General features: G+C 41.6%; 1 protein-coding gene across 5 annotated transcripts in view; it reads left to right on the top strand.

The window, feature by feature from the left end:
* DCLK1 (doublecortin like kinase 1) overlaps positions 1 to 27,919 on the top strand; it is a 358,368-nt gene that overhangs the window by 251,076 nt on the left and 79,373 nt on the right. For all 5 annotated transcript variants that reach the window (XM_058548007.1, XM_058548006.1, XM_058548008.1 and 2 more), the window contains exons 5-6: positions 9,818 to 9,934; positions 25,244 to 25,338. In XM_058548007.1, coding sequence (XP_058403990.1) covers positions 9,818 to 9,934; positions 25,244 to 25,338 — 212 coding nt within the window. The remainder of the gene's footprint in view (positions 1 to 9,817; positions 9,935 to 25,243; positions 25,339 to 27,919) is intronic.

Genomic DNA, 27,919 nt, shown 5'->3' with positions numbered 1-27,919 from the left:
GGCTAAGAGGGACAGCTGTGTGTGTTGTGGAAATAAATAAAGACCAAAGAAATGAGAACATGCTAAGGCTATTGTGAGCTTGCTAAAGCAAAGGAGTCAACCACATTCCTTTGCGTTTTGGCAGAGACTCAAAGGCAGGAGGAGGAGTGGGGAAGCTTTAGAATGGAAAGGGGAAGGCTCCAGGTGTGCCCTGATTGTTGGCATGGGGAAGCTGGAGGTGCGCTAACTACGTGATTGGTTAGGTGCATATGTGGCTTTCTCTGGTCGGTCCTAAGCTGGAAGCAAGGACAAAAATTAGGGAAGCTGTCGGTTATTAATCAAGTCTTGGCCATTTGGGGCCGATTGTTATAGGGGCTCGGTTTCAAAAGTTTCATTGCAGAGGTCAAGTGGTACCTGGAAAGGAAAGGACTTGATTTAGAGTGCAGCTGATTATGGGCAGTCTGCAACACTCGGATTTGTACAGCACAGTATGCAAGTCGTCTTTGTCTAACCCGTGCCCCCAGACCTCCTCCATCCTTCAAACTCTCAACTAAGAAACCACCAGCATTTCAAGGCCCTATGTTCTCATGTTCTCAGTGATGGGTAAAGCAATGGGTACTGATCCAATTTTCACAGACAATTGGAAGACCTTCAACATTGCCAATCACATCATCCATGCTGCAATGGATACCTTAAAGCCTGAATTTAGCAATTCATGTTGGACAAACCTATGGAAAGAATATGCAAAATGCATTGTTTAGGGGCCCAGGTGGGAGGTTGGTGATGGCTTCATTAACACTCTCAAGGAAGAATTTAAAAATTAACTGAGGACCCTCAGGGAACATTGCCCAAAGAAGAGATCCAGCAGTGGTTCTCAATTAGGGGCAATATGCCGTCCAGGGGACATTTGGCAATGTGTGGAGACATTTTTGGCTGTCACAACCAGGGAAGTGCTACTGGCATCTAGTGAGTAGAAACCAGGGATGCAACTAGCAACTGGCACTAAACAATGCAGTTGACATGTGGGAAGAAGGAAAGACGGAGATCAGTGTCAGGAAATGAAGATCTGGTGGAACAAGACACAGCAGCTTTTCTTGCCTTGTATCTGGAGGCCTCCCTCTTTTTCTCCTTTCCCCCAGGACTGAAACTCGACACTGCACCATGAGCCAACTCGGACCACGTGGATGAGGACACTCGGGGGGTGACAGAAAATAAGATAGTGGGAACCTGGTTTACCAGGCAATCTCCTAGAGCAAAACCACCCACCCACCCGGACCTTCATGTAACTCTCAACTGTTCTATAGGGGAAATTAACTTTTATTTGACTGTTAGGAAAAAGGAAAGTATTTGGAAAAGAAAATCACTTGTGCTATTCAAACAGTAAATCTGAGTGGTGACTCTTGGGAAGTTAGTATGGAAAATCCCAGCACCATAAAGCCTTCAGCAGATGTTATGTAAAGGTTCGACTCTCAGCCAGTGAGTGCCTCCAGAGCTGCTTCGTGTTAGTTTCACAGCGAGCAGCCACACGGTGTGGGAACACGTGTGCGCCATCTGGAGTGCTTAGCTGGGTGTTTTGAAAGTTGTGACGGGCCAGTCTAGGTGCTGGGTTTAGACACACGCAATTATATTTTTAGAAAGTACTTTAAAAATCTCAATTTCTGAGACTTTACTTTCCAGCTAATCCACTCCAACCATGCCTTTCCCTCCAGCTCGGTCTGCTACATACTTTATTTTTTAAAAACTGTTTTAGAATGTTTTGCTCTTGACTGCTTTTATTCCAGACATGCTGCATATACAGCTTAGAGAAGTAACACAGGTTCCAAACCCCACAGCCGGTAGGGATGGGAGTTTCACTGTAGTGTCGGGCTTGACTCAGAATCCAGTTGGTGCAGACATGAGAGGATGGGCCTCAGTGCTTATTGAGCATGCAACTGGAGAGATACAGGCTGACCCTTTCTGCGAGGAGCCTTCATTTGGATTTTCCTATAATGCTTCTGTGAAGTGTGAAAATCATTATGTTTCTATAGGAAGTAAACTTGAGTCGTCGATCATAGTAGGATGCTCTGTTTAGCTCACCCATGCTGACAAGCTGGAGGCTAATCAGGTGGTGAAAGCTTCAAAAACTGTGAGACAGAAGGTGGTGAATCCCCAGGCACCGGAAGCTGGACAACCACTTACGGAGACAGGAGGAAAGGGTATCTGGGAATCAAGGAGAGAGTTGATTTGGTAACCATTGATAACGTTGATATTCTCGGAGGGTTCCTTCCAACTCAGAGAATATGAAGATGTAAGAGCAACTTGTTGGAGAGTTGGAGAGCCAGAATTGCAAGTTCTCTCTTTTGGTCATTGAGGCTTGTGCTGTATTTATGAAAAGGCTCTAGAACTCACAGTGCTTCCTGACGCTCTTTTGCATATAGCCACCGAGAGGAATATTATTCCATTTGGAGGCTTTGTACCTTTGCCAAGTTAAGGGGAAGTTTGTCTTTATATTCAGGATAGGGAAGAAAACACAAAGCATCTACTGCTCATGATGGATTCTTCTAGATGAACTTGCCAATCTCCTTAGCAGTTCAGAACAACTAAATTTAGAGCAGACATCAGTTGAGAGGCCTCTGCCTGAGAGTGTTTTTATTCTGGCTGGTTTTAAAAAGAGATTAGAGGAGTAAAAACATTCCTTGTTTAAAGAGTATTCCCTAGCCAGCATGCAGTATGTCACTAAGACTGTCTAGACATTTGGGGGACTTCACCTTTGCCCTGGTCAAGATACTCCAGAAGGTACAAATAGGCCCCTTTGAATACATGAATGTCCCTTCTGTGTGAGCTCAGGTGAGCTTGTGGTGCCTGTGGTGGAGTTCTGTAATCGTTTCTATTCTTTAGCACCTTCCATAACACTTCAGCCTACCTACCAACTGTTTCTGAGTGGGGGAGAATCTGCGTAAGTGGAGGTTCTCCTGCCATTGGGAATGTGGCCAAAGAATGTATTCCTTCTCTAGTCTCTACCCTATAAATCTGCATCTGGCTTGTCTCTCTAAATCTGTCCATTACAGAGTCCCCATTTCTTGAGTTGGGGTCCAGGGTGAAGGTGAAAAATGTTTTAACTTTTATCTTACCAAATCTTGAGAACATCTGTCAAGCTAATGTTAGTACAGACCCTAAGGAGAACAATGTTTTCCCCCTCCCAGAACTATAAATATAGGGACTTTCTAAAGCAAGGATTTAATCAAACCTTGCTTGCTTGCTTGCTATGGGAGACTTCAGAGTCATGAGAGAACCAATTAATGTATTTGATCTGATTTTCTATACTTTGGGTAGCTGCAGTCTTCAGTAGCAAGAGAAATTATATCCTGAAGCTTCCTTCAAGTGGCTTGCCTACTGTCCTTCAGTGTCATCTTTCGTAAGGTGTGTCTTGGTTGTCCAGTATCTCCAGAGCCAGAAGAAATGCAGCTTTCTTAGAGAATTGGTCAATAAAATACAAGGGTGCCAAAAATATCAGAATGAAGTGATTGCCCCCAAAGGCAAATGCCCCCACAAGAGAGGGAGAATGGAGGGTAGGGTTTTCTTCCTTGCTAGAGGCTGTGAAAATATCCTTTGTGAGAACAAATGAAGTCTTCTACTTTACTGACCATTTTGATCATATTATTCACAATGTTTCTAAGTTGTGGTTTTAAGCTGACAAAGATTTTGGCATTCTCTCTAGTAATTAAGCATTTGTCCTTCTTCACTACATTTTTCATCATTATAAAATACCATTCCCATTTAAATTAATTAAAACGCTTAAAATCTAAACACTAATGGCAAAGATCGTTGGAGTCTTTTGTGTTTTTTTCCCAATTTATAGCTTGGCATTGCAATTTTCTTCAATTGGTTTTATTTTGACCCTAGAAAAAAAACAGTTACTATAATTGTTTTGTTTCTGTTTCTGTTATTCAACCCTAGCCTTTTAGAATTGTTCTAATCCCCTATATGATTTAGGAAGCTTCATTTTTATGCTGAAGGTAAATGATACAAGATTTGTAATATTTGTAATTATCTTTCAGATGCCATGATCCCCAAGCTGTTACTTCACTCTAAGTCCACTTCTGAGAATTCATTGTTTCTGTTTTTTCTAATGCAATAAGCATCTTGATAGAATTCTAGCTTTAGTATCTAGATTTTTAATTTAATGTTGATATGAGAACTGGTTGTTTGCCATCCTTCCCACCATGCACCATCATTCCCTTGTCTGCCCCTGACCGTAGGCACTGATAGAAAATTTCCAGCCTTTCTTCACAATGGAACAGCTTGCTTAGGCATCAGATCCTGGGGTCGTGAGGAAGCCAACCAATCCAAGAGACTTGGATTCTGATGCAAGTTATTTAGCCCCTCTGAGACTCAGTTTCCTCATCTGTGACATGAGAGATTGGGTTAGTTCAGTGACTAGTAAGAGTTCACATAAGTAGTAACAGGATCAATAGCAATCTGGGTCAATATTTATTGAGCAGCTATTACATGTTTTTTTTGTTTGTTTGTTTGTTTTGTGAGGAAGACCGGCCCTGAGCTAACATCTGCCAATCCTCTTCTTTTTGCTGAGGAAGACTGGCCCTGGGCTAACATCCATGCCCATCTTCCTCCACTTTATGTGGGATGCCGCCACAGCATGGCTTGACAGGCGGTGCGTCGGTGCACGCCCAGGATCCGAACTGGCAAACCCCGGGCCGCCGCAGTGGAGCGCGCGCACTTAACCGCTTGCGCCACTGTCCCAGCCCCTATTACATGTTTTTTAATATGCCCCCAATGGAGTAGGGGGTGGGGAGGCAGACTAATAAATGAATGCTTTTTATAGATGAATAATATGGTGAGAACTAAGTTCAAGAGAAGCAAGAGAAGCTATAGAAGCATAGCGCAAGCCCACTTCTTTTCAACACTTCGAAAATCAGATAAAATGCCTACATTTGCTCTGATAGGACTGAGCTGCCTAACTAAAATACCTAGTTTCTTTCTGGTAGCTGGAAAAATGTCAACTTAGCGTGGTAAGATTGGTTCTATTATGCTAATCCAGAGCCCTGGTTGAGCCATAAGTAGTAATTCTGGCGCCTGTGGCAAACAGCATGCGACAAACCCTCAAATCAACTTTTTAATTCATGTTGCGGCTCGCAGATGGGTGTTTTTACCAATGTGCACCATCTGGTAGCTTTCTATTTTAACTATTCATTCCTGCTAACTAGATACGGAATTCTTTAAAGTATTATTTTAGATTTATGTGACCTCTAAACATTCCTGACCTAGGACAAAAAGTCCTCATCATCCTGCCCTCATTTTGTTCCTGATTTTGATTTAAAATGAGAAATGTATTATTACTTAAAGCAATTTGTTTCATAAACCAACATTTTTTCAAACATGAGGTCCATGAAATAAAAATTAGCAAAAAAGAGCCCTTGCTGGTTAAAGACTCTGTACTCCACTCCCAGGTGGTCAGTATCTCGAGTTCCAAAAGTTTGTCTGTTCTCCATCGTGCCTACAGTGCTCAGTGCTTGGCGCATAGTGGGCACTTGATAAGAATTTAATTGGAAGCATGCCAATGGACCAGGAACAATACAGCAATCCAATTTGGTTGCTAATATATTTCCAAAAGGCTAGGCCCATGTCCAAAGGCTAGGACAAACTCCAGGATGTTGTGTGGACAGAGCCTTGAGCTAATTGGATGTCCTCTTCATACGTTCCAAAGATCTGATTTGCAAATTAAAACTTCCACAGACACACCCTCGGGTATTAGCACCCCATGTGAATGGTCCTTGTGGTTCCTATCATATCTTCTGAGGTTATTGTGTTATGTTCCTTGCTTACGTCTATTTTTTAATGTTTGCTGTTATGTCTAAATGTGTAGATTTTTTCCTTTTTTTTAAGAAGGGCCATCTGAGGAAGACCAGAACAGCCAACAGTGGCCCAAGTAATGGTCCAGGAAGCCTGGGCAGGCTTGGTAATGCTGTGATTCATTTTCTCTCTGCTTTTGGCTATGAAGCCCCAAATACTAATGTCTCAAGGCAGAATTTCCTTCCTCTCCTTTTTGCCCCCAACAGTTCAATTCATAAGGCTTCCAGGAGACACTCTCCACTATCTTCTATTTCTAGTCTTGTAACATTTATATTTCATATACACTTATGTTCCTTTTTTACTAAACAGTATGAACTACATTGTTGGTTTGGAAAAAATAGGAAAAGATGTTTATATAAAGCCATTCAGAATGTATAATGGAACGAAACATGTTTTGACCTTAGAAAATTAGAAATTGCATGGATAGGGAAGAAAAAATTCACAAAGTCAGGCATCAGAATTAGATCTGGAATTATTATGATTTCTTTGTGACTAAAGTATAAAATGGTAAAAAAAAATGCATAATGGAAAAGTTAGTAGGTTGAGCTTCAATTTTAAACTACTGTACTTAAAAAGAATACCATATTTAAAGGGCTAATGTTTTTCAACAACTGTCTACAAAGATAAATATTTGTAATATTATAGACAGAGGGATAAAATTTTAATATAGAATGCATTCTTACAAACCAATAAGAAAAAGAATATCCCAATTGCAAATGGCCAAAAATAAATTGCAAAAGAAGAAATACAAATGGCTAATAAATATATGGGAAAAAATATACAACGTTTTTGGCCATGAAACCAATTCATATCTAAAACAATGAAGTCCAATATTTGTTTAGAAACTAGCAAAGATTTTCTGGAAAAATAATACCTAACCTGAGTGAGGGGTCAGGCCAATGACCACTCTAAGGCTCTGATGAAAGTACAATTTTGGTCTGCCTAGCTGGAGGGCAGTTTGTGCAAAGCTTTTCAAAAGTGCTTCTCTCTAGACAGCCCAGTCTCACTTTATTCAGCAAATATTTTTGAGCACCTACAATGTGTCCCATAGTTTCCAGTTCATAGAAACTAAACTTCAAGTTCTAGGGACTAAATCTATCCTAAAGAAATAATCAGATAACTGCATACTCATTTACAATGGTATTATTGAGTAATTATTTGTAATAGTGAAATATTGAACGTAAGTTAAATGTCCAACAGTAGGAATTTGGTTGAGTAAACTATGGTACTGTATGGTGCCGTAAAATGTTCTACAACCGTTAAATGACAGAGTAAAAATGCTCACAATATTTTGTGATGTAAAAAGGGCTGGTAATAGATTAATATGTACAGACTAATCCCAATGTTGTTTAAATATGTAAATAAGTAGAAAAAATTCTAGAAGTTTGTATACCACCCTCCAAAAAAAAAGTATCATTTGATGTGTTTTTTGTTGTTGTTGTGTTTTCTTTTTTGTGCTTGAGGAAGATTTGCCCTGAGCTAACGTCTGTGCCAATCTTCCTCTATTTTGTATGTCACCGCCACAGCGTGGCTGCTGACAAGTGGCATAGATCCATGCCCGGGAACCAAACCCAGGCCACTGAAGTGGAGCACACCAAACTTAAGCTCTAGGCCACAGGGCTGGCCCCTTGATGGGTTTTTTAGATATTCTTTATCTTTTTCTATCCGCGATGGACATTGATTATCATTACAAGCATAAAAATATTTTTTAATTACTAAAAGTGGTTTCTTAAAGCCCAGAAATAAAACCACACATATACGGACAGCTAATTTTCGACAGAGGAGCTAAGAACATACAATGGAGAAAGGAAAGTCTCTTCAATAAATGGTGTTTGGAAAACTGGACAGCCACATGCAAAAGAATGATAGTGGACCATCTGCTATCGCCGTTCACAAAAATTAACTCAAAATGGATCAAAGACCTGAAGGTGAGACCTGAAACTATAAAACTCATAGAAGAAAATATAGGCAACACACTATTTGACATTGGTCATAAAGGAATCTTTTCGGATGACATGCTTACCCAGACTAGGGAAACTAAAGAAAAAAAAAACAGATGGGACTTTATCAGATTAAAGAGCTTCTACAAGACAAACAAAACCAGAATCAAGATGAACAGACAACCCACCAGCTGGGAGAGAATATTTGCAAAACATAAATCTGACAAGGGGTTGATCTCCATGATATATAAAGAACTCACACAACTAAACAACAAAAAAATAAACAACCCCATCAAAAAATGGGCAGAGGAAATGAACGGACACTTCTCCAAAGAAGATATACAGATGGCCAATAGGCACATGAAAAGATGTTCAACATCACTAATCATCAGGGAAATGCAAATCTAAACAACACTAAGATATCACCTCACTCCCGTAGGAATGGCTATAATCACCAAGACAAAAAACAACAAATGTTGGAGAGGATGTGGAGAAACAGGAACCCTCATACACAGCTGGTGGGGATGCAAACTGGTGCAGCCTCTATGGAAAATGGTATGGAGATTCCTCAAAGAATTAAAAATAGAGATGCCCTATGATCCAGCTATCCCACTACTGGAAATCTATCCAACGAACCTGAAATCAACAATCCAAAGAGGCTTATGCACCCCTACGTTCATTGCGGCATTATTCACTATAGCCAAGAAGTGGAAGCAACCTAAGTGTCCCTCGACTGACGATTGGATCAAGAAAATGTGGTATATATATACAATGGAATACTACTCAGCCATTAAAAAAGACAAAATCGTCCCATTTGCAACAACATGGATGGGCCTGGAGGGTATTATGTTAAGTGAAGTAAGCCAGAAAGAGAAAGACAAACACTGTATGATCTCACTCATATGTGGAATATAAACCAACACATGGACAGAGAAAACTGTATTGTGGTTACCAGGGGCAATGGGGGTGGGGGGTGGGCACAAGGGGTGAAGGGAGACATATGTATGGTGATGGACAAACAAAAATTTACAACCCAAAATTTCACAATGTTAAAAACTGTTAAAACTCAATAAAAAAATAAATGAATGAATGAATAAATTAAATAAATAAATAAATAAAGTGGTTTCTTAAGAACAACATGTGTGGTTTTGCACAACATCATAATTGGTCAGTGTAGCTCACTAAGAGAGGAATAAAAAGGTCTTTGCTATTTAAGATGTTTAGTGTTGAATTTAATGAACACAAATACCAAGGCTTTAAATTTAATGAAAGCAAAGCTGTTTCTCATCCTCAAGCCAAGAACCATTTTACAGGCCATTGTGTGGTGGCACAGCCTCAAACCGTGCCCTTGTAACAGGGTAAAGTCACCTTGTCACCAATTTTACTTCTTCTGAGTGCACACTGTCATTTCCCACTCATGGTAAAGACCCACAGCTGTCACTATAAGGACTCCCAAGAGCAATAAACCCAGACCTGATGGGTGGAATCTTTCATGATGAGTGGAATCTTCCATCACCATGTCTCGGTTTATGAGGTTGGCTTTTCCTCTAACATTTTTCTTGGAAGAAAGAAAAATCTATCCCAAAAGAGACACATATACACAAATAACTCAAAGGGTGGGTGGAGAGAAACACCACAAAAGCACCTGTTTACCAGCCTATTACTCCCAATCTATCCAAAATCTTATTGTAAAGGAGGTAAACTAGAAGGCTTGGAGTATTATTTATCTACTTTGATGTCTAAGACTCCCACTATGCCCTTTCTGGTTGTTTTCTTGGTTCCCTTGTTACAGACGAGCACTGGGCTGGCAGGAAGGGGGTGTGACTGAGGATGGCCATATATTTCCATTTCCAGGTTTATTGTGCATTTGCTCATTTCTGTTTCACTTAGTTCCTTTTCTGGGGTTTTGTCCTGTTCCCTTACTTGGAACGTATTCCTTTGCCTCCTCATTTTGCCTCTTTCCCTGTGTTTGTGTCTGTGTATTAGGTAGGTCAGCTATGTGTGTGCCATGACCCTCTAATGATGTGTGGTTGTTGTTCTTTCTCCAGAATGTCGAGTGGTGAAGTCTACTTCCTACACCAAAATAGCTTCATCATCCCGCAGGAGCACCACCAAGAGCCCAGGACCTTCCAGGCGCAGCAAATCCCCTGCATCAACCAGCTCAGGTAAAGCGGCAAAGGAGGCTGAAGAAGCTGCCTTGTTCTGACGCACGATGAGCAGACGGTGTGCGAAGCCTGGAGCGTGAGGCTTCAAGATAGTGTAGATTCCGGTTTATAATTTTAGAACATGTTAGAGTGGTGGAACAGATTTGCCAGAGTCTGGCGTGTTGGCTGTAAGAAAAAACATTGAGCTCGGGAAAACTAACTTAGTGAAGATTCAAGAAATCCAGATTTTCCCACAAATATATACTACCGACTTATATCATTCTACCACACAATTTAATTTTTCAGGCTAAGGCCCCTCAACTCCAGAAGTCTCTGTTAAAGCATTTATTCTACATGGGACTGACTTGTGAAGAGTATCCAATGTATTTGCTGAACCTTAGTTTAACACGCTTTCTACTCTGGCCCCAGCGTGGCCGCAGAGCTGAAAGCAGTGAGAATGAGAGCCTGGGGCAGGGAGAGCTGCAGTGACTCTGGGCCTGTGTCCTGTTTCTCAGGGGCTCTAGTGCTGGTGTGGGAGCAGGATGTGTGCTCGCAAGACCACCGTCTCAGCCCTGCCTTTTCCTTCCTTGGTCTTAAAACTGACATAAATCAGTTAGAAGGTGTTTTTGGTTTTTTTTTTTTCTGTCTCAGGTGTAAGGTCTATTTCACTATTGAAGGGAATTATTTATTAAATGATATAAACTGTTGAATGGGAATTACTAAATGATACATACATCAAAGTGATTGTCACCTGATTTCCTGAAGACAGAGAAGCTCTTATAAGTAGGAACAGAAATCTTTAGGGCCTACACACAGGCCTTCTTTACTCAACAGTGTGAGCCCAGAGGGATGTGAACCGATTTCTAGACTGGGCTACAAGTCCTGCCTTCACCACCACTGGCTAGCTCTTATACCACTGTATCAATTATAACTTCCGTATTTAAAAATGGAACTGCTACAATCTGTTTTTCCTAATGAAAAGTAAAACTGATACCTCCAAAGTGAGTCTTGGAAGATGGAACTCTTAGGCTGGATAGCTGGAGCCCCAGCCCAACTTGGTTCTGTAAGAGGCACCTTCCCCTTGGGCTTTATTGATTCCTGATCTTCCCTAGACAGATCTCCAAAGACCTTCTTCTTCTTTGACACTCACTCTGAGGGTGGCGACATAGGCTGCCACGGCCCCCTTCCCACCGCATGGCCTATGTCATAACCAGTGAGGGAGTAAGTCTCAGAGCGCGGCTGGCACTTGAGGTGCAGCTTGTTTGCCCTGCCTAGTTTAGGGGTGAACTGAGCACTCCTCCCTTAATATGACATAGCCAACCCGTATTGGGTAGAACACTAGAATAAAACTTTGCTAAAGGGAAAGGTATTGAGACTCAAAATTTAAAGTGCATGAGAGTCATTTGGGAACTTGGTAAAGTTCATCATCCTGACTGCCTCCCCCCACCCTGATTCTGACTAAGGCCATAAACCTGTTTTAGCAAGTATTCCAGGCAATTCTGACCTGATAGTCTATGGCCCACATTTAGAGAAATAGGGGGTGAAGGAAGTGGTTCCCAAAGTGTGGTCCCTGGACCAGCAGTGTCACCATCACCTAGGCATGTTAGAAACGCAAAGTCTTGAGCCCCTCCCCAGACCCACTGAATCAGAAACTCTGGAGCTAGGGCCCTGCAGTCTGGGTTTTCACAAGCCCTCCAGGTAATTCTGATGCTCACATAAGTTTGAGAGCCACTAAGTTACAGATAACAGAAGAGGAATAAATATGGGAAGTCCCATTTGAGTCTGGATAATCCGGGATGAAAGATCTGACTTGCTCATCTCCATTTATTGGCATGACAGAGATGACTTCCTTTCTATCTCCCTGCTTGCCTCCAAGTGACAATGTCCATCTTTAACCCTTGCAACCCAAAGCAGACCTCTAGATGCCTTGAAGTATAGGCCAAGAGAGCAGGGAGCAAAGGAGAGTGCCAGACACTGGCTACTTTTACTACTTCCTTACAATGGCCTGTCTTCAGAGAACCAGACACCTGGGAGAAGAGAGAATTTCTGTCTGAAGATCATCCCTTCCCTGGAAACTGATGTTGGGGAAAGTCTCTCCCTTCAAGAGCGACACCACCTACACACAGAGATGGGGACCTCCACAAAGTGACAGAGTGATGCTGGAATTGCTGCTTGTCAAACTTCCCTGGGAGACCTTAGCTTGTTCATTAGCCAGCTGACAGGTTAAAACTGAGCCCTTTGGCCTTTGGAGGATGTTCAGCCTTGACCAAAGAACATTTCTCATTTACTCTGAGCAAACCTGGGCTGTAGGATGAATTCGCATGGGGCAGAAAGGGAGAAAGAGGTCCTGGGCCTAGCCAGCCTGGTGCCCCTAAAATCTTGGCTATTTAGTACAATCATGGAAGGATATAAAGAAGAAGAAGGCCCACATTAACTGAAACTACTAAAAAAATCGATGTTAAAAAACAAAATTAGTCCCCAATCCAAACCAACTTTGACATTGACAAATTTTACTTAATCTTTCCTCTCTTCTTCCTCTTAGTATATGCCATGAATTTTAAAATATCAGGTGTAGTGGGGGGAAATATCTAATAATGGGTGATTAGCCAAATTCTTATGTCTTTTACAGAATAGATATTTCAAGAGACTCAGTATGCACTATCGCTATTAGCTTTTTGTTGTTGTTTTTACAAAGTTTTGTTTTTAAGAGCTATAGGCAGTTAGATGCTTCTGAGTTGGGAATTTCTTTTCTTTTTTCTTTTTGTCCCCATAAGTCAAGGGAGGTAGGGGGTAGATCAGATTATTGTGCACATGTCAAAGAATGGAATCTTGAGGCCTGGAGCAGTGACTGTCTTCTGCTAAGCTTTCCACTACAGATGCAAGAAAAGTGTCCCCACACTTTCTATCTGTCTGATGTGGCAGCCAAGATTGCACGGGTGAATACAGGAGGAAAACATAGAGAATTTTTGCAACTCAGAAATAACCTTGTATATAGTGATGAGCCTGTTTTACTCCAAAAAAGAATCTAAAATTTGAGTCACACACAAAAAAAAGAATCATGAATCTAATTTTAAAAAGATAATTATGGGGGCTGGCCCAGTGGCCTAGCAGTTACGTTCGCGTGTTCTGCTTCGGCGGCCCGGGTGTGGACCCACTCACCACTCATCAAGCCATGCTGAGGCAGCATCACACACAGAGGAACCAGAAGGACCTACAACTAAGATATACAACTATGTACTGGGGCTTTGGGGAGAAAAAAGAAAAAGAGGAAGATTGACAACAGATATTAGCTGAAGGCCAATCTTCCTCAAAAAAAAAAAAAGATAATTGTGAATAAAGGAAATTATTTCGCTTTAGAATTAACTAGTAACATAGTCACTATTCAGCATCTCTAAGATTATATAACTCTTATAGTATATTTAATTATAATCTTATAAATATAGATGAATAGATCATTTACCAAAAGTAATTTTGGAAACTCAAAAAAGCAGACGGGCAAATGTATTAAATGTGTTTATATTTGTCACTGCCAACATTTGGAACTATTCCTTGTAGAAGTTTAAAATGGATAGGACACATACCTCAAAATCAATAGATTGCTTCAAACAAGTGTTTCTATTTTCTGTTGTTTCCCTGAAGCCCTTTTCAACTCTAGTTGAAACCTGATTGATTTAACCAGCACTAACTTGGAATTCATGATAGGTAAGCCATGCCAAGTAGTATCATTTCTGTAAAGAAAGTGGAATCTGAATCCATTCTAAAATCAGTATGTTCTTGAAAAATTAACATTTCATTCAAGGTGTCTTTAACTTCTAGATCAAAATTAATTAAATGGTACTGATCATGTATTGTTTAATATGACTCTTTTATGCATATACAATTTTCAACTTCCTGCATTTTGATCTAGAAGATATGCCATACAACCATTTCTTGGTTATATGCAACTTATAATATGCAATGACTGTCCCTTTGTTCTGACTTGCTACCAAATCTTACCACCTTCCTCTGGATGATTCTAATTTAGAGAGCATTTACAGAGCAGCAATACCCAGTTGCAAATGTGTGGATTATGCCAGTGACCCCAAGACCACTCTCTTTCCCTGGGACCTGAGCCCAGGGTTTAGGAAGTCCAGTGGTATTTCCATTTCTTTTCAGGCAAGTGTGGTTGTTGGATGTCAAGGAGCCCTTGCCTCGGGCCCCTCCACTACACTAGCCCAGACTCCTGTCTCTACCCAAGTATGGCTCTTGAAACCAGTGGAAAGGAGCAGTGGATTATCTCTATATTGGTGTATCACCATTTTCTTAAAATAACCTGCTTAGTGTTTTTCATAAATCATAAAGATTGGAATGTGAATAATTTTACTTTCGTACCTCTTAAGCATTGATGTTGCCCCAAACCCAGTCACCACCATGAACCTGACTTTTTAACGTTAAAGGATCTTTGTTTTTCTCCCTAAAATATTAACTTAAAGTTTGAAATGATTTTACTTTAGTTTTTTAATTTCTACTTCCAGTATTCCTACATTAATAGGAATTATACAGAGATTGGAGCATAGTGTAAAGTTAATATTTGCTCAGTTTTCGTGCCCTGCTGATGTTTAGAATAATATTATTAACTTATATTTAAATGAAACGTCAGAGTTTACATAGGACTCTTATCTCTTTGATCTTTTTTGATCTTCCCAACAACAAGCAAGACAAGATATAAATAATACAGTCTGTTTTCAGAAATGAGGAAGTAGAGACGGGGCTGGGAGCGCTGCTTTGCCCAGTGTCTCAGAGTTACTAGTGACAGCTCAGGGCTGGCACTTGGGGCTTCCAGTGCTCCAGACACAACAGGCTGGCAATCCTTGATATCTATTTCTTCACCTCTGCTTATTAAAGTTTTGATCTCCAGGAAATAACTAAGGCAGTACCTGGTTTAAGATTGCAATTTACAACATCATAACACTTTGCAACAGAAGCCTAAGTATTAGCCCAGTATTAGTCCAGCATCCCAGGAGGTGAAATGATTCACCCCAACTTCATGATGTCTGTCAGTGGTACACAGAAACTTTCCTTTGTAAGCCAGTGTTAGAACAAGAATGAGAATCTTCTATAAATCTTCTCTTTGTCCCTTACCCATTCCTCTTCTTGGGACTAAAAGAAGTTAGTGGTGATTTATTAACATAAGGTGTTCATTTACACATTCGGAAATATCAAGTGCAGCCCTGCTAATGTCAGGCATTTGCTGGGCGCTAATAATGCAGAGATGAAAGAAACAGCCCCTACTCTCAAGAAGCATACACGTCAAGACCCCAAAATAATTTATAGATAGCATAATTCACATACTTGTTGAATTATGATTAGTCTCCATAACAGAAAGGGTCCAACAAAGGTAATTGGATCTAGAAAAAAAGAAACCAGAAGCCTTAATAATACACAGGGAGAATAATGAGACCCCAGACAATTGTGTGCCAGGCACTGAATGTGGTATCACTAGGAACTGGGAAAAACGGTTTTCAGTTGCTTCTTAAAGAAACAAGAATACATGAGAGCTTCATAAAGAGTGTTTAATATGGGTTGAATTTTTATTCATGTGTGTCTGCCTTTGGAACACAGACATCTCATAAAATGTGTAGTTTAAAAGTGAAATTCTTTTAAACGAATTCCTTTATCTGCACAGAGAAGAAAACAAAATATCTCCCAAAATAAGAGTATAATATACATTAATTCAGTTTCCGTAAGAGTGGATAAAGTTTAGTTTTGCTTTATATTGTTTTCTTAGTATTAAAAGTATAAGAAAAATATATTTACCTATCTTGAATTTTCATTGTTGCAATTCTCCTTAAAACTTACAGACTTCAAAATTTTGACCTCTTCTTGGATCCCTTAGAAGAATTTTGCGGTCTTTTGTTTGTTTGTTGTAGAGTTTTTTTTTGTTTTTTTTTTGTGTGTGTGAGGAAGATCAGCCCTGAGCTAACATCCATGCCAATCGTCCTCTTTTTTTGCTGAGGAAGACTGGCCCTGAGCTAAAATCCGTGCCGATCTTCCTCCACTTTATGTGGGACGCGGCCACAGCATGGCCTGACAAGCGGTGCATCGCTGCGCGCCCGGGATCCGAACCCGGGCTGCCAGCAGCAGAGAGCACGCACTTAACTGCTACGCCACGGGGCCGGCCCCAGTTTTACAGTTTTTAGTCACATTTAGATGGATGACCAATCTTTTCTCGTAGAATGTCACCCTCTATTTAGAATCTCTGTCTATAGAAGCCATGGCAGACATAACTGAGTCCCCAGTGGGTGCCTTCCACTTATCCATTCAGGCATGAACTGATGCACTTTCTTGTCCTCCAGAAGCTTACAGTCTAAGGTAGAAACACTCCTGACAACCATTCATTCATTCAGTGTGCATTGAGAACCCACCATGGACCAGCAATGCTGGGTGCTGGAGATGCAAGAGTAGACCTTTGAAAGAGGGAAAACCTGGATGCCTTAGTTAATGACCTTGTGTCATGACCAAAGCACCATTCCATACTCCCTGGGCGTAAAACTTACTTATATGTCACTCTGGAAATCCTGAAGTCTTTTTATTTATGCTATTCAAATTTTGCTTCTTTACAGTTGTATGAAATATTGTATGCAACATATGCAGACAAGACAAGAATCAAAGCTGGGGAAGTGAAGAGAATTTTAATCATCTTACCAGTCCAATTTGTCAATTTTTTTTTTATTTATATCAAACATCTTCAAAGGCAAATCACTAGCTATTAATTTTTAGCTGAATCTTTTCCTTTAGTATAGAGATTTCAGCCTTATACATTCTATGGAGGATCTTTTCTGCTTTGGGGTTCCAAGGGAATTGTTGAAAACATAATGCACCAAGAAAATCGTGAGGGCTGGTGATTCATCCCTTGTGTTTTTAGAATTCTTTGCTGCATATAAAGCTCAATCCTCCTTCCATTCTCTTTCCCTGTACCCATCACCTCCCCCTAGTGCTCACCCTCAGTATCTCCAAAGATACTCTTCAAAGCTTTGAACCCTTATCTTGACCCACTGTCCATGTGGAGGCAGCACCCCACATCAACTGCTTTTATAAACTCCTCGCTGTTAATGCCCCATGTTAATTAAATAAATATTTCCTGAGCATATCTACTGTGTTCCGCATGTATTAGGTCCCAAGGATACAAAGATGATTGAACCACAGTTCTTATCTTCAGGTTGGGAGACAAACATATTTACCACCGACTGTAATCGTGTGATAAGTGCTGTGAAAGCCCAGAGGAAGAAGGGGTTAAATCTCATTAATGGAGTCAGAGAACACTTCCAAGAGAGGAGGACTCATAAATTGAGACTTGAAGGATCCTGCCAGGATAAGAAGGGCCAGGGCGACATGACCACCTGAGAAAACAGTGTGGGTTAAAGCATAAATGCATGCAAGTATATGGCATGTTTAAGGAACAGTTGCTAGTCCAATGAAAATGAATGATAGAGTCTAGGAAAGGGTTGGAGAAGATGGTGGTGGCCCCATTGGTTGTGGTCAGATTCCACAGGGCCATGAAGGCCTGATTTTGATGTAGGTATTAGGGTGTGAAAGGGGTTTTTTAGTAAGGCCATGATTTGATTTTTATTTGAATTTTAAAAGTAATGGTGCAGTGTTAGAGAGGATGGCTACACATGAGGAGCTAAGGGCCAGGAAGGCTCCAGAAGGCCGCTGCAGTCATCCTGGAAAGAAACTATCAGGACAGAATTTAAACAGCAATGTTGGGAATGGGGGAGACTTCGAAAGGGAAGTGAAACCAGAAATTTAACTGGATATGAGGCCAAAGGAAGAGGGAGGAATCAGAGATGCGGAGCAGGTTTGTCAATTGAGTAGGAGCGGTAGGGAATGAGTTCCATTTTGGACATGTGGAGTGTGAGATGCTTCAGAAACATCAGTAGGCAATTAGGAATATGTAACTGTGTTCAAGTCAGATTTCAGCTAACAATGTGTATTTGGCAGACCCTGGCATATAGTAGTAATTTACATAATAGAAATGTAAGATACCTTTCCCCCCAACCCAACAAGAGATTTGTAGAGTAAAGATGCAAATGGAAACATGGGGAACATGTGCAATTACCAGAGTACAGCAGAAGAGGAGAGAACAATGAGAGGGCAGTGACAGAAGACAGAAAGTTTCAAGATGGAGGAAGAGGCCAGAAATGTTCCATATTAAGAAGTCAAGTAGCATGAGAACCAAAAGGAGGTCATAGGATTTGGCAGCGAGGACACCACTGGTGACCTGGGAAAGGTCCATTTAAGGGGGCAAGACCAGACTGCAGTGGAACATTCTCTAGGCGTGTTGTCCCTGGTGTCATTCTGGGACTGCTCTAGAGCAGACTCTCAGGCTTAACTCTGAGGGGAGGTGGTGCTGCAAAACCTGGTTGGGTCGGGGCAACTTGAGACTTCAGTCTCAAGACCCTCATCCACCCTGATCCTTGGTGCCCTAAGCACCTCATTCCCTTGTAACCACAGCCTGTTCTGGGATCTCAGCTGACACATTTTCACAGTTTTAAATCAAAGGACTCCAGATGATCCTGCTTTATTCTTGAATTAAAAATCTGTTTCCTTTTACCTGGAAATCATTTTTGACTCTTTTTTCCCCCTCCCCTTCCATACTCAGTTTGTCACCAGTCTTCCTGGCTCCTCCTTTGCAATGCTGTTGTAGGAACACTGATACCAGACTTGTTGCTGTTGCTTATCGTCTGCCAAGTAAAGTTTGAACTCCTTATTCTCAGATGGAGAACTGTCTTGCTTTGGCCACAGTCTTCCTTTCCAGTCATATCTCCCATGTCTTCTCTGGATTTGTCCTCCATCCTATAAACTAATTTAAATTTCCACCAGATACCCTTTGGGCTTTTCCACCTTGTACCTTTAGTGCTATCACTTGGCCTAGAAGCCTTCCTCTGTCACTTCAGCTGTCTAAAACACACACACCCAACTCAGCGCAGCTGTCTTCTGTGAAATGTTCCCTGATCACCTCACTGTTCAGGGTCTTCCCCATCTCCACAATCCTGGGACACTTGACTTGGCTCTCAGTCTACAGGTGACATGTTGTATCGTCGTACTAGGCTGCAAAGTTTCTGAGAGCAGGAGTTCTTTACACATTCTACAGTGCTTCCAAGTTCATGGTAACTCTGGGTAAATGTTGACAGGATGAGTGAATTGGGAAATGCTAGCATCTGTTCAAGTTGCCTAGGTTTCCTGAGGTTCGAGGGCTTTTTGTAAATATTTATTAAAAAATTAATTGTTAGAGCTATATCTCTTTCTCAATTCCCACTTTTCGCCTGATCTCCCTGCTTCCCATTATTCCCAGTAGATAGTCCCTTTCAACTGGATCCATTGTCTTGGGTTAAGAAGAGAATGTAGACAAATGGAGAAAATAAAGGTTCCACCTCACCTCTGAGGTGAGCACCGATGAAGACAGAATTGGGAAAAAGCATCTTTTCCCAGGAGTCCCCCCGCCCCCATTCGATAATTGTCTATTTTTTCTCTTTGCCTCAGTTGACTCCATCTGCTTTTTCTTTCTTTCTTTTTCTTCTCAATAATGTGGCAAGCAATGGAAAGGGCTGAGAAAAGATACTGTAGAGTATTTACAGCTTCCTCTGTGATCAGGGAATGGGGGAAGGTCTAAGGCCAGCAGCTAGATCTCCCGGCAACCTGCCTGAATCGGCCCCCCCTGAACACGCAGATGGACACCCAAGTATACGCAAACGCTCCCTCCTCTCATCCCTGCAGTACAGCGTCACGGATAAACGAGCCACCTTCACTGCAGAAAGAAGATGGGGAAACGGCAAGGTGGATTTTCATCTCCAAAAAGTCACTCACCTTGTAATTAGATCATCTTGCTTGGAGATTGCTCTCATTTGAGGACCAGTTTGGGACATTTAAACATTTAGCTTTCACTTGATGTCTGAGACTTTTAAGAATGAAACTGTAAAGATCCCGGGCGCGCACCGACACCCCGCTTATCAGGCCGTGCTGTGGCGGCCTCCCGTATAAAGTGGAGGAAGATGGGCACAGATGTTAGCTCAGGGCCAGTGTTCCTCAGCAAAAAAGAGGAGGGTTGTCATAGATGTTAGCTCAGGGCTGATCTTCCTCACACACACACAAAAAAAGAGCGCAACGAATTAGTAAACTTGGCCAAGTAGTTCCAAATTCTAGAATTTTTTGTAACTTTCATATTCAATTACAAGTTTTTGGGAGACAGGGACCAATGGACAGAGTCAGGCGCATGGTGAGTATACACTATGTGATTATGGAACCCTGAATTCATGGCTCCAGTGAGTAAATAGAGTAAGATCATCTATCTAAAATGATGAAGGGAAAGGTGAGGCTGGATCCTTCATGAGGAGTAATGTCCTGTGACTGACTCATGCTGTTGTGTCTCTGACAGGCTTAGGTGATGGCAAGTTGAAAAGAAGAGAGGGGAGTGGATGAGGGACGAAGGAAGTCAGCTCTGCAGATTTCTTCCCTGGCCCTTAGGGGGCCAGTTATGTAATGGATCATCATGGGATCTGTGAATAATCTAGCCTAAAGCTTAGCACTTCTCCTTTAGGAGGTAGCAAGCAGGGCAAGTGATACAGGATTTAAAGAAAATGTACCCAGACAGATCTGAGCAAAGGAAACCAGAACTGGACATAAGACAGTGGATTTGAAAGTACTTTAGTATTCAGAGTTTAATGAGTTCAGATTGAAATAATTAATTGTTAGATCTGCTTGGCCACTTAAAAACAACCATGTTAGGTTCGATTTTCCCCATTCAAGATAAAGAATTGTTTAATCAAGTCCTCTGTAAAGTAACGCCATTTGTTAGTTGAATTTTAATAAGTTCTATTAAATAGGTGACAAAGCCCTTTTTGTTGGCACTCAGGAACTTCTGGTATTACAGGATAAAAAACAGCTGAACTCAATACATGTGCCAGACTTACCTATGAAATAAAATTGTTTATTCCAGCAGTGATTCAACAGTAAGGTGTGCAATGTTTTCTGGACGTCGAGAACCATTTTGAGAAGTTGCTAATGCTTTTTAGGTGGCAGAGAGGAAGAGTCTGAACAGAGCCCTGATCGTAAGAATACCAGTCGTTCCCGACTTTCAAGCAGGCTGTGTTCCGAAAATGTCTGATTGTAGATGACTTGTTTGGCAGCTTTATATTTCCAGAGAGATGGCAACACAAGTAGAAGCCTTGAGCCCAGTGGCTTTAAGTAAAGGAGGCAGGGGGCTGGCCTGTTAAGTTCGCAAGTTCTGCTTCGGAGGCCCGGAGTTCGCTGGTTCGGATCCTGGGTGCAGACCTACTCACCACTCATCAAGCCATGCTGAGGCAGCATCCCACATAGAAGAGCTACAATTCTACGACTGTGATACACGACTGTGTACTGGGGCTATGGGGAGAAAAAAGAAAAAGAGGAAGATTTGGCAACAGATGTTAGCACAGGGCCAATCTTCCTCAAAGGGAAAAGACAAGTTCAGTGGTGGCTCTCTGCAGGTCAGGGCTGATGGTGGGGGCCATTGTTTAATTTCACTTTAAAAAAATAAATAAAAAATAAAGGTGGCAGGTCTGAGCGCCCCAGTGATCGAGAGAGAAACCTAGATGTCCTTAGCCCTGTGGACAGAAGACCAGAGTCCTGGACGTGTCCTGAGATGCCTGGACAGGCACTCATGGGAAAAGTGTGCAGTTCTTTGAGTAAGACAGAAATGAGATCCAGTGCTGGTGCTGCCACCTTATAGCTGTTTGTCTTTGGGGAAGTTACTTCTCTGAACCTCAGTTTCCTCGTCTGAAATAGGAAAAATTACACCAACCTACAATGCAGAATTTTTATTTTATTTTTTTACAGATTAGGTGTATGAAGGCACAGACAGTGCAGAATTGATGTCACATAAGATGCTTCAGTTCATCATGTCCAAACTCTCTGTGTCCTTCCAAACCTGCTCTCTTTCCAGCCTTAATCCTCTTCAACCAATCAATTACCACTTCCTGTAGTTTTCTCTCTTCAGTCTCTCTGGAATGTTTCCATTGACCTCCACCCCCACTGCACTACCCTAGACTCAGACACTCTATCTCTCTGACCACAGGACCCTTACATGTGCCATGCTCTTTCCTCCCTAGACATTCTCCTAAGGGATATCCTTGCACACATTATTGTTCTCCTCTAATCCATTCTTGTCAGAGTGAGAGAGATCTTGAGAGCTTTTTAAAATGCAAATCTGATCCCCTGGCTCCTGCTTAAAATCATTCAATAGCTTTTCATTGCTCTTTGAATAAAAACCAAGCTCCTTAACATGAATTTTGAAGCCCTGCATTATGCGACCCTTGCCTACTCCTCCATCCTCATTCGTAAGGCTCTTTCCCTCCAACTCCACTTATCTGCTACACTAACTTATTTAGGTCTCCTCAGTGCACCACTTGCTCCCTCCTGCACACCCAGCCATGAAACAGCTCATCTGCTCATCTTGGAACACTTTTCCTTCATTGTGCCCTTCCCTCCTCCACCTGGTGATCTCCTACTAATACTTAGGTTCTGGCTCCCTTACCTGTTACCCTCTCTGTAGGGTGTAGGCCAACTTTGACCCCATAAGTTGTTAGGATTCCAATAGCAACTCCCAATAGTTCCCTTCTCTAAATATTTTATCATGATTACTAGTTTAGTTATCTGATTTCCCTGCAGGCTAGAAGGCTGGTGTGATAAGGGAAGGTGGTAAAGAGTGCAGGTTTCGATTGCCTAGGTTAGACTTTGGGCTCTGCCCCATGTTTGCTGGTCAAGTAGCTTATCATCTTCATGCTTCAGTTCCCTCATCTGTAAAATAATACTGCTTGCCTCACAGAGTTATTGTGAGAGTTAGATAATATATATGTGTGTGTATTTACATACGTGTGTGTACATATACATATATATGTTTTTGTGTGTTAAATATATATATTTAAGTTTAAGTGCATTAACTGGTCCATAGAACATAAGTCTTCAACAAACTGAGATGCACACATAATGGGTATTTACTAAATGCAAGCTTTTGGTTGTTTTGTTTTGCTTTTTAAGCAAGGTATTCCTAAGGCTGTATTCTTGGGAGTCCACTTTCTCTTTTTCTTTATTTTCCATTGGCTTGATAAGATTAGAATCTCCAAAGTAAAAAATGTTACTACTGTGTTTGCTTCCCCATTTGCTTGTTTTTCCCCAGTCGGTGCAGCCTTTATGTGTGAGGTAAAGACGTAAAGATGTGAAGTGGAATAAAAGTGGGCAAAGAGGGGCCGGCCCGGTGGCGCAAGCGGTTAAGTGCGCTCGCTCTGCTGCCGCAGCCCGGGGTTTGCCGGTTCAGATCCCGGGCGCGCACCGACGCACTGCTTGGCAAGTCATGCCAAGTCCCATATAAAGTGGAGGAAGATGGGCATGGATGTTAGCCCAGGGCCAGTATTCCTCAGTAAAAAGAGGAAGATTGGCAGATGTTAGCTCAGGGCTGATCCTCCTCACACACACACAAAAAAAGTGGGCAAAGAAAGTATTACATTCATAAAACCTGTGTTCCAGTCAACTCATAAGGGATCTGTCGCCTTATTACTTGTAGATTCTGCCTCTGCCCACAGTTCTTTAGTCCTTGGCTATTTCAGAGCTCTTCCCGGAGAGTCCACTGGCTGGGAAGTCCAGTACCAAAAGGCCTGAGCATCAAGCTCATTCAAGGAAGACAGGACTGAAGAATGCAAGCAAATTAAAGCATTCACAGTGCTTCCTTAAATCTGCCAAAAAAAATAGTTGTTGCTGTTTTTTTTAGAAGGAGTCACCAAGTACATTTCAGAGGCAAAAGGACAAATTAGTGCAGCATGGGTTATGTGACATTAAAGGTCTTTGAAAAGGATGACAAAACAAGGAGCTTCCCACTTTCATGGGCCCTCAGTTTTTATGCAAACGTTGTATGTGAAACATCAATAAACATTGTACCTTGCCACTGAATTTCGTGAGGGTGTACTTATTCCCCAGTAGTCACCAGGCTTTGGGAGAGTTATTGTCATTTTGATTTTCAGATGAGTCACTGGGTCTCTTGCCCCCAGAGGCACTTCATTATGATTCAGTGCAAAGTACTGAAAGGACTCAGGCTTCCGGGAGTTAGTGGTGTCAGGGTGGGGGTTGCAGTGGCTCTGCGTTGGCATGAGGCTTAATTGACACCTTTGATGTAGCCTAAGACAGAACCCGCACCTCCCACTGCTGCTTGGAAGACGTCAGCCTTACGCAGAGAAAGCATCTGCTGATGAATCCTGCATCTCATTCAGCCTGCTCTGGGAGCAGCCTTAGCCATCCTTAGCTAATCTAACTGCTTCCCAATTCCGCGGGTGCTTGGTTTAGTGCTGGGAAGGGATTTCGCCTCTTGCTATTGTCAGGTTTAACACTAAGACAGTGTCCATGTTAGAACTCATAGAAGGTAAGTTCAATTCATTATCTCTCTCCCTCGTGGAAAACATTTCTTATGCATCCTCAAGAATGTGTGTGTCTCATTGCTAATTCTACTTCACTGACGGTGGATGTAAAACATAAAAATGTTGTCCTTTTTACAGATAAAATAATGGCAACCTTGTCCTCATATGTCTTTATGGAGTCATGTCTTTAAGTGTTTTGTGATGTTACTTAGAGAAAAGAATTGCTTACTTGAGCTCTGTGGCTTGGATTCAGTTTAGTGATAATGCATGGAAGTCTTGAGAGTCGGGTAGAATTCCAGTGATTTAAACCTGTTAGAGAGCAGCTTTTATTTTCAGTAGCAGCAAAGACAAACTGTGAGGAGTTCCTGGGCGTCTGCACCAATTACTTTGTCCTGTTTAAGGCATGTCCTTCAGAGTTAGGCTAGGGGATGTACAGGGCACAAGTGGATGCGGGAACTTCTAGAAGTGAGTTCTTAACTATAAAAAGACAGTGATCTTTTTCACAAGTCACCTGTGAGCTCTGCGAATATTTATCGTGCTGAGTAGTGAACTAAACTAAAGAATTAAAGTTGAATCTCATTGAAAATGTCTCAGGATCTTAACCACATGCCTAAAATCTCTATTGTCACAGTTAAGGGCATCATTAATAAATTCATCGGGAAAGTTGTGTAAAGTACATTTTTAAAAGTTTTTATGTAACCTTTGCTGCTCCGTTAAACACAGGATTAACAAAACAGTGGATTTCTAAAGAAGGTTACTCCCTGAAGTTTTTTTTCAGGACTACAAATAAAAAGTGTCTGGAATTTTAGCAAATGTCACTCTATAGTTGTTTGTTTTTCTGAGAAGGTGATTTAGCGTGAAAATTCATTAACATGCCATTTTTTCTTTCTGTGATTCTTTGTTCTTCTAGTTAATGGAACCCCCGGTAGTCAGCTCTCTACTCCGCGCTCGGGCAAGTCACCAAGCCCATCACCCACCAGCCCAGGAAGCCTGCGGAAGCAGAGGGTAAGGAAATAAGCAAGCCCCTTGTTTAAGACGTGTCTGAGCCTTGGTGCAGAATGGCACAGGTGCCAGCAAATCGCCCTCTCATAATAAGGCTGCTTGTCTCTAAGTAATAACCAGGCGAGGGCAGGAGGTGATTAGTGGCAGGTCACTTATTATGGCTATGGTTTCTCTTAGCTAGAACTCAGGGCTCTTAATTTCTCTGTAAACTTGTCCAAATCTTAAGTCGGAGAAGAGTAAACAGTTGCTGCTTCACTTTTAAGTACCCCGCTCTTTTTGTCCTGAATGCACGACTTTATTGGCACTGGTTTGTAAGCTTCTTTAGTTGTAACAAGATTCATTAGACATCATCACTGATCATCAGCTTTCCTTAAGAAGGAAAGGAAGAGCGCCACTGTTGGACAGGTGGGCCATGGTGGGAAGTTGCTTTATGGCATAGATGGTGGTCCAGAGCAGCTTAGGGTCTATGGCGCAGTGGATGGATACATATAACATGTGTTTTTGTGAATGAAACCCACATTGAGCACCTTCTCTTTCATTACTACTTGCATTTATTTTTTTTAGCTTCTTGTGTAATAATGGAGAAGTTGACTGAGCTTGGAGACCTAAGTCCAAAAGTTACTGGAAACAGTGTTAGCTTCTCTATGCTAAGGAAGAGGGTGAGGATTAGCACTTCTTTCAGGATCCTTATCTCCTCACAGCCTGTACTGTTTGTCTTTTCCAGTTAATACCAGGGCAAGAATACAAGGAGTGGGAAGGGGAGGCGGGGGAAGGTACAGTGGAGGAAATGGAAGGCCTTTCGTTGTCCTGATTTCACAGGCGAGGAGGGGAAAAGTATGTGCTGTTAGGAGGTTTTATGATGGGGATCACTGAACATTTTAATAAACAAGGGATTTGTGGAGGCTTCTGAACTCAAAGCCTGGATTCTTGAATTTGGTTTCTTTTATTATGTGTTTTATAATGAGACTTCTAAGTTCCATAAATTTAAACTGCATCCAAGATGGAAGCTCCTCTCTTCAAGCCTTCTGCCAAGGTTGTGTCCGCACACCACTCTCTGAAAGTGGGCGGCCTGGGACTTAGTCAGTCCCCAGTTCCTTTGGAGCCTGGCCCACCGAGTATCAGGTTGTAGTGTCTTTCTCCACCGGCCCTCCTGGCATCAGGTTTAGCTTGTTTAGATTATTTGATGAAGGCTGGGTTTTGGCACCAGCTCCTCCACTAAATGGCTGTGTTATCTTAGATAACAAGACAAAATAAAAAAGAAGCTCTTTCCAGATAGAAAACTCAATAATTTTATTCTAGTTCCATCTGAGTGTTTTCACTATGGTTTCTTCTTGGCCACAGTCTAATTTGGCATTTAAAATACAGGAATCATTAGTAAACTATTAAAAGAATTGGCCAAATGCACTTAATCTCCTAAATGTCTATCTTTGAGTGGAGGAAGGGGTAGTGGGGTGATTCTTTTCTTATAAATGTTACCCAGCAAGGCCCCCATCTATAAGGGTCACCCATAGCACAGATAGGACCCTCTTTCACAGAACGTTCTCTCTATTGAATTGTATACTTTGCAGAGTACACCTGGCATAGAAATCCCTCTTCATCCTTTGAGCTAATTAAACTCAGATTCAGGATTTAGCTCATGCTTAGTGGTTGAGGTTAAATTAGAATGATTGAGAATCCCTGCCACAGGTCTGAGCTGCTCTCCCTGCTTGCTCATTGTGAGACCTTGATCTTGGAGCTATAAAGGACTTGGCTTAACTGCCCCTTTGTTGGCAGAAAGAGGCTAGAATTTGCTTCTTTTGCCCTCTGTATTCTCTACTTCACTATGATTTTGTCCAACTGAGGCAGAAAATTTCCATCCAGCTGCTAGCAGCTGCGTGGCCAATGGCTTATATAATTAACATTGCCAACACTTGGGAAATGATTATAAGGGACAGTACTCTTGTAGATTCTTAATTTTGTAATTTAAACACCAATGCAAGCACCATACTTGAGAGGGAAAAACAATCCCATTTGTTTTAGGAAGACAAAGGGTTTAGCGTCATCTGAAACATTTTTTAAGCACATGTTGTGAGCAGAGCACTAGATAATTCAGAGATGGTTCAGTTTCCAGGCTTTTGAATTTAGACCATAAATGAACATCCTCCATCCAGGTACCGTGTCAGTGCATGGAGACATTCCCAGCCACTTTAATGAGAGGAGCTTTCATCTTGGTGTGGAGGCAGGCGCATCCAATAAGCCCTCCCAGTTAAAATGGGCCTAGAATATCCCTAAAAACTGATCCTGTTTCAAATCTGGTTAATGTTCTTCTCAAATGGTTGGCTATACTCCTGTGCAGGAAATACTGAAATAAGTGAAAGATGACAAGTGCTAAAAGAAGACACTTCAAAGAATAAATTAACTCTTTTTATTGCACATTGGAAAACAGTAGCTACTTCTATTTTTCCCTCTGTGTTGCCTAGCAACATGGCCAGGAAAATGAGTTGTCTGTCCCCCCACAACACACACACACACACACACACACACACGCTTACACTTCCTACCTCATTTTAAAACACAGGAACATGAGTTGTTTTTTTTTTAAAGG

This window comes from Diceros bicornis, chromosome 9 (genome assembly GCF_020826845.1).
Source record: "Diceros bicornis minor isolate mBicDic1 chromosome 9, mDicBic1.mat.cur, whole genome shotgun sequence".
Classification (NCBI taxonomy): domain Eukaryota; kingdom Metazoa; phylum Chordata; class Mammalia; order Perissodactyla; family Rhinocerotidae; genus Diceros; species Diceros bicornis.
The sequence above is the reverse complement of the archived record's forward strand: the minus strand, read 5'-3'. Positions and strand labels throughout refer to the sequence as shown.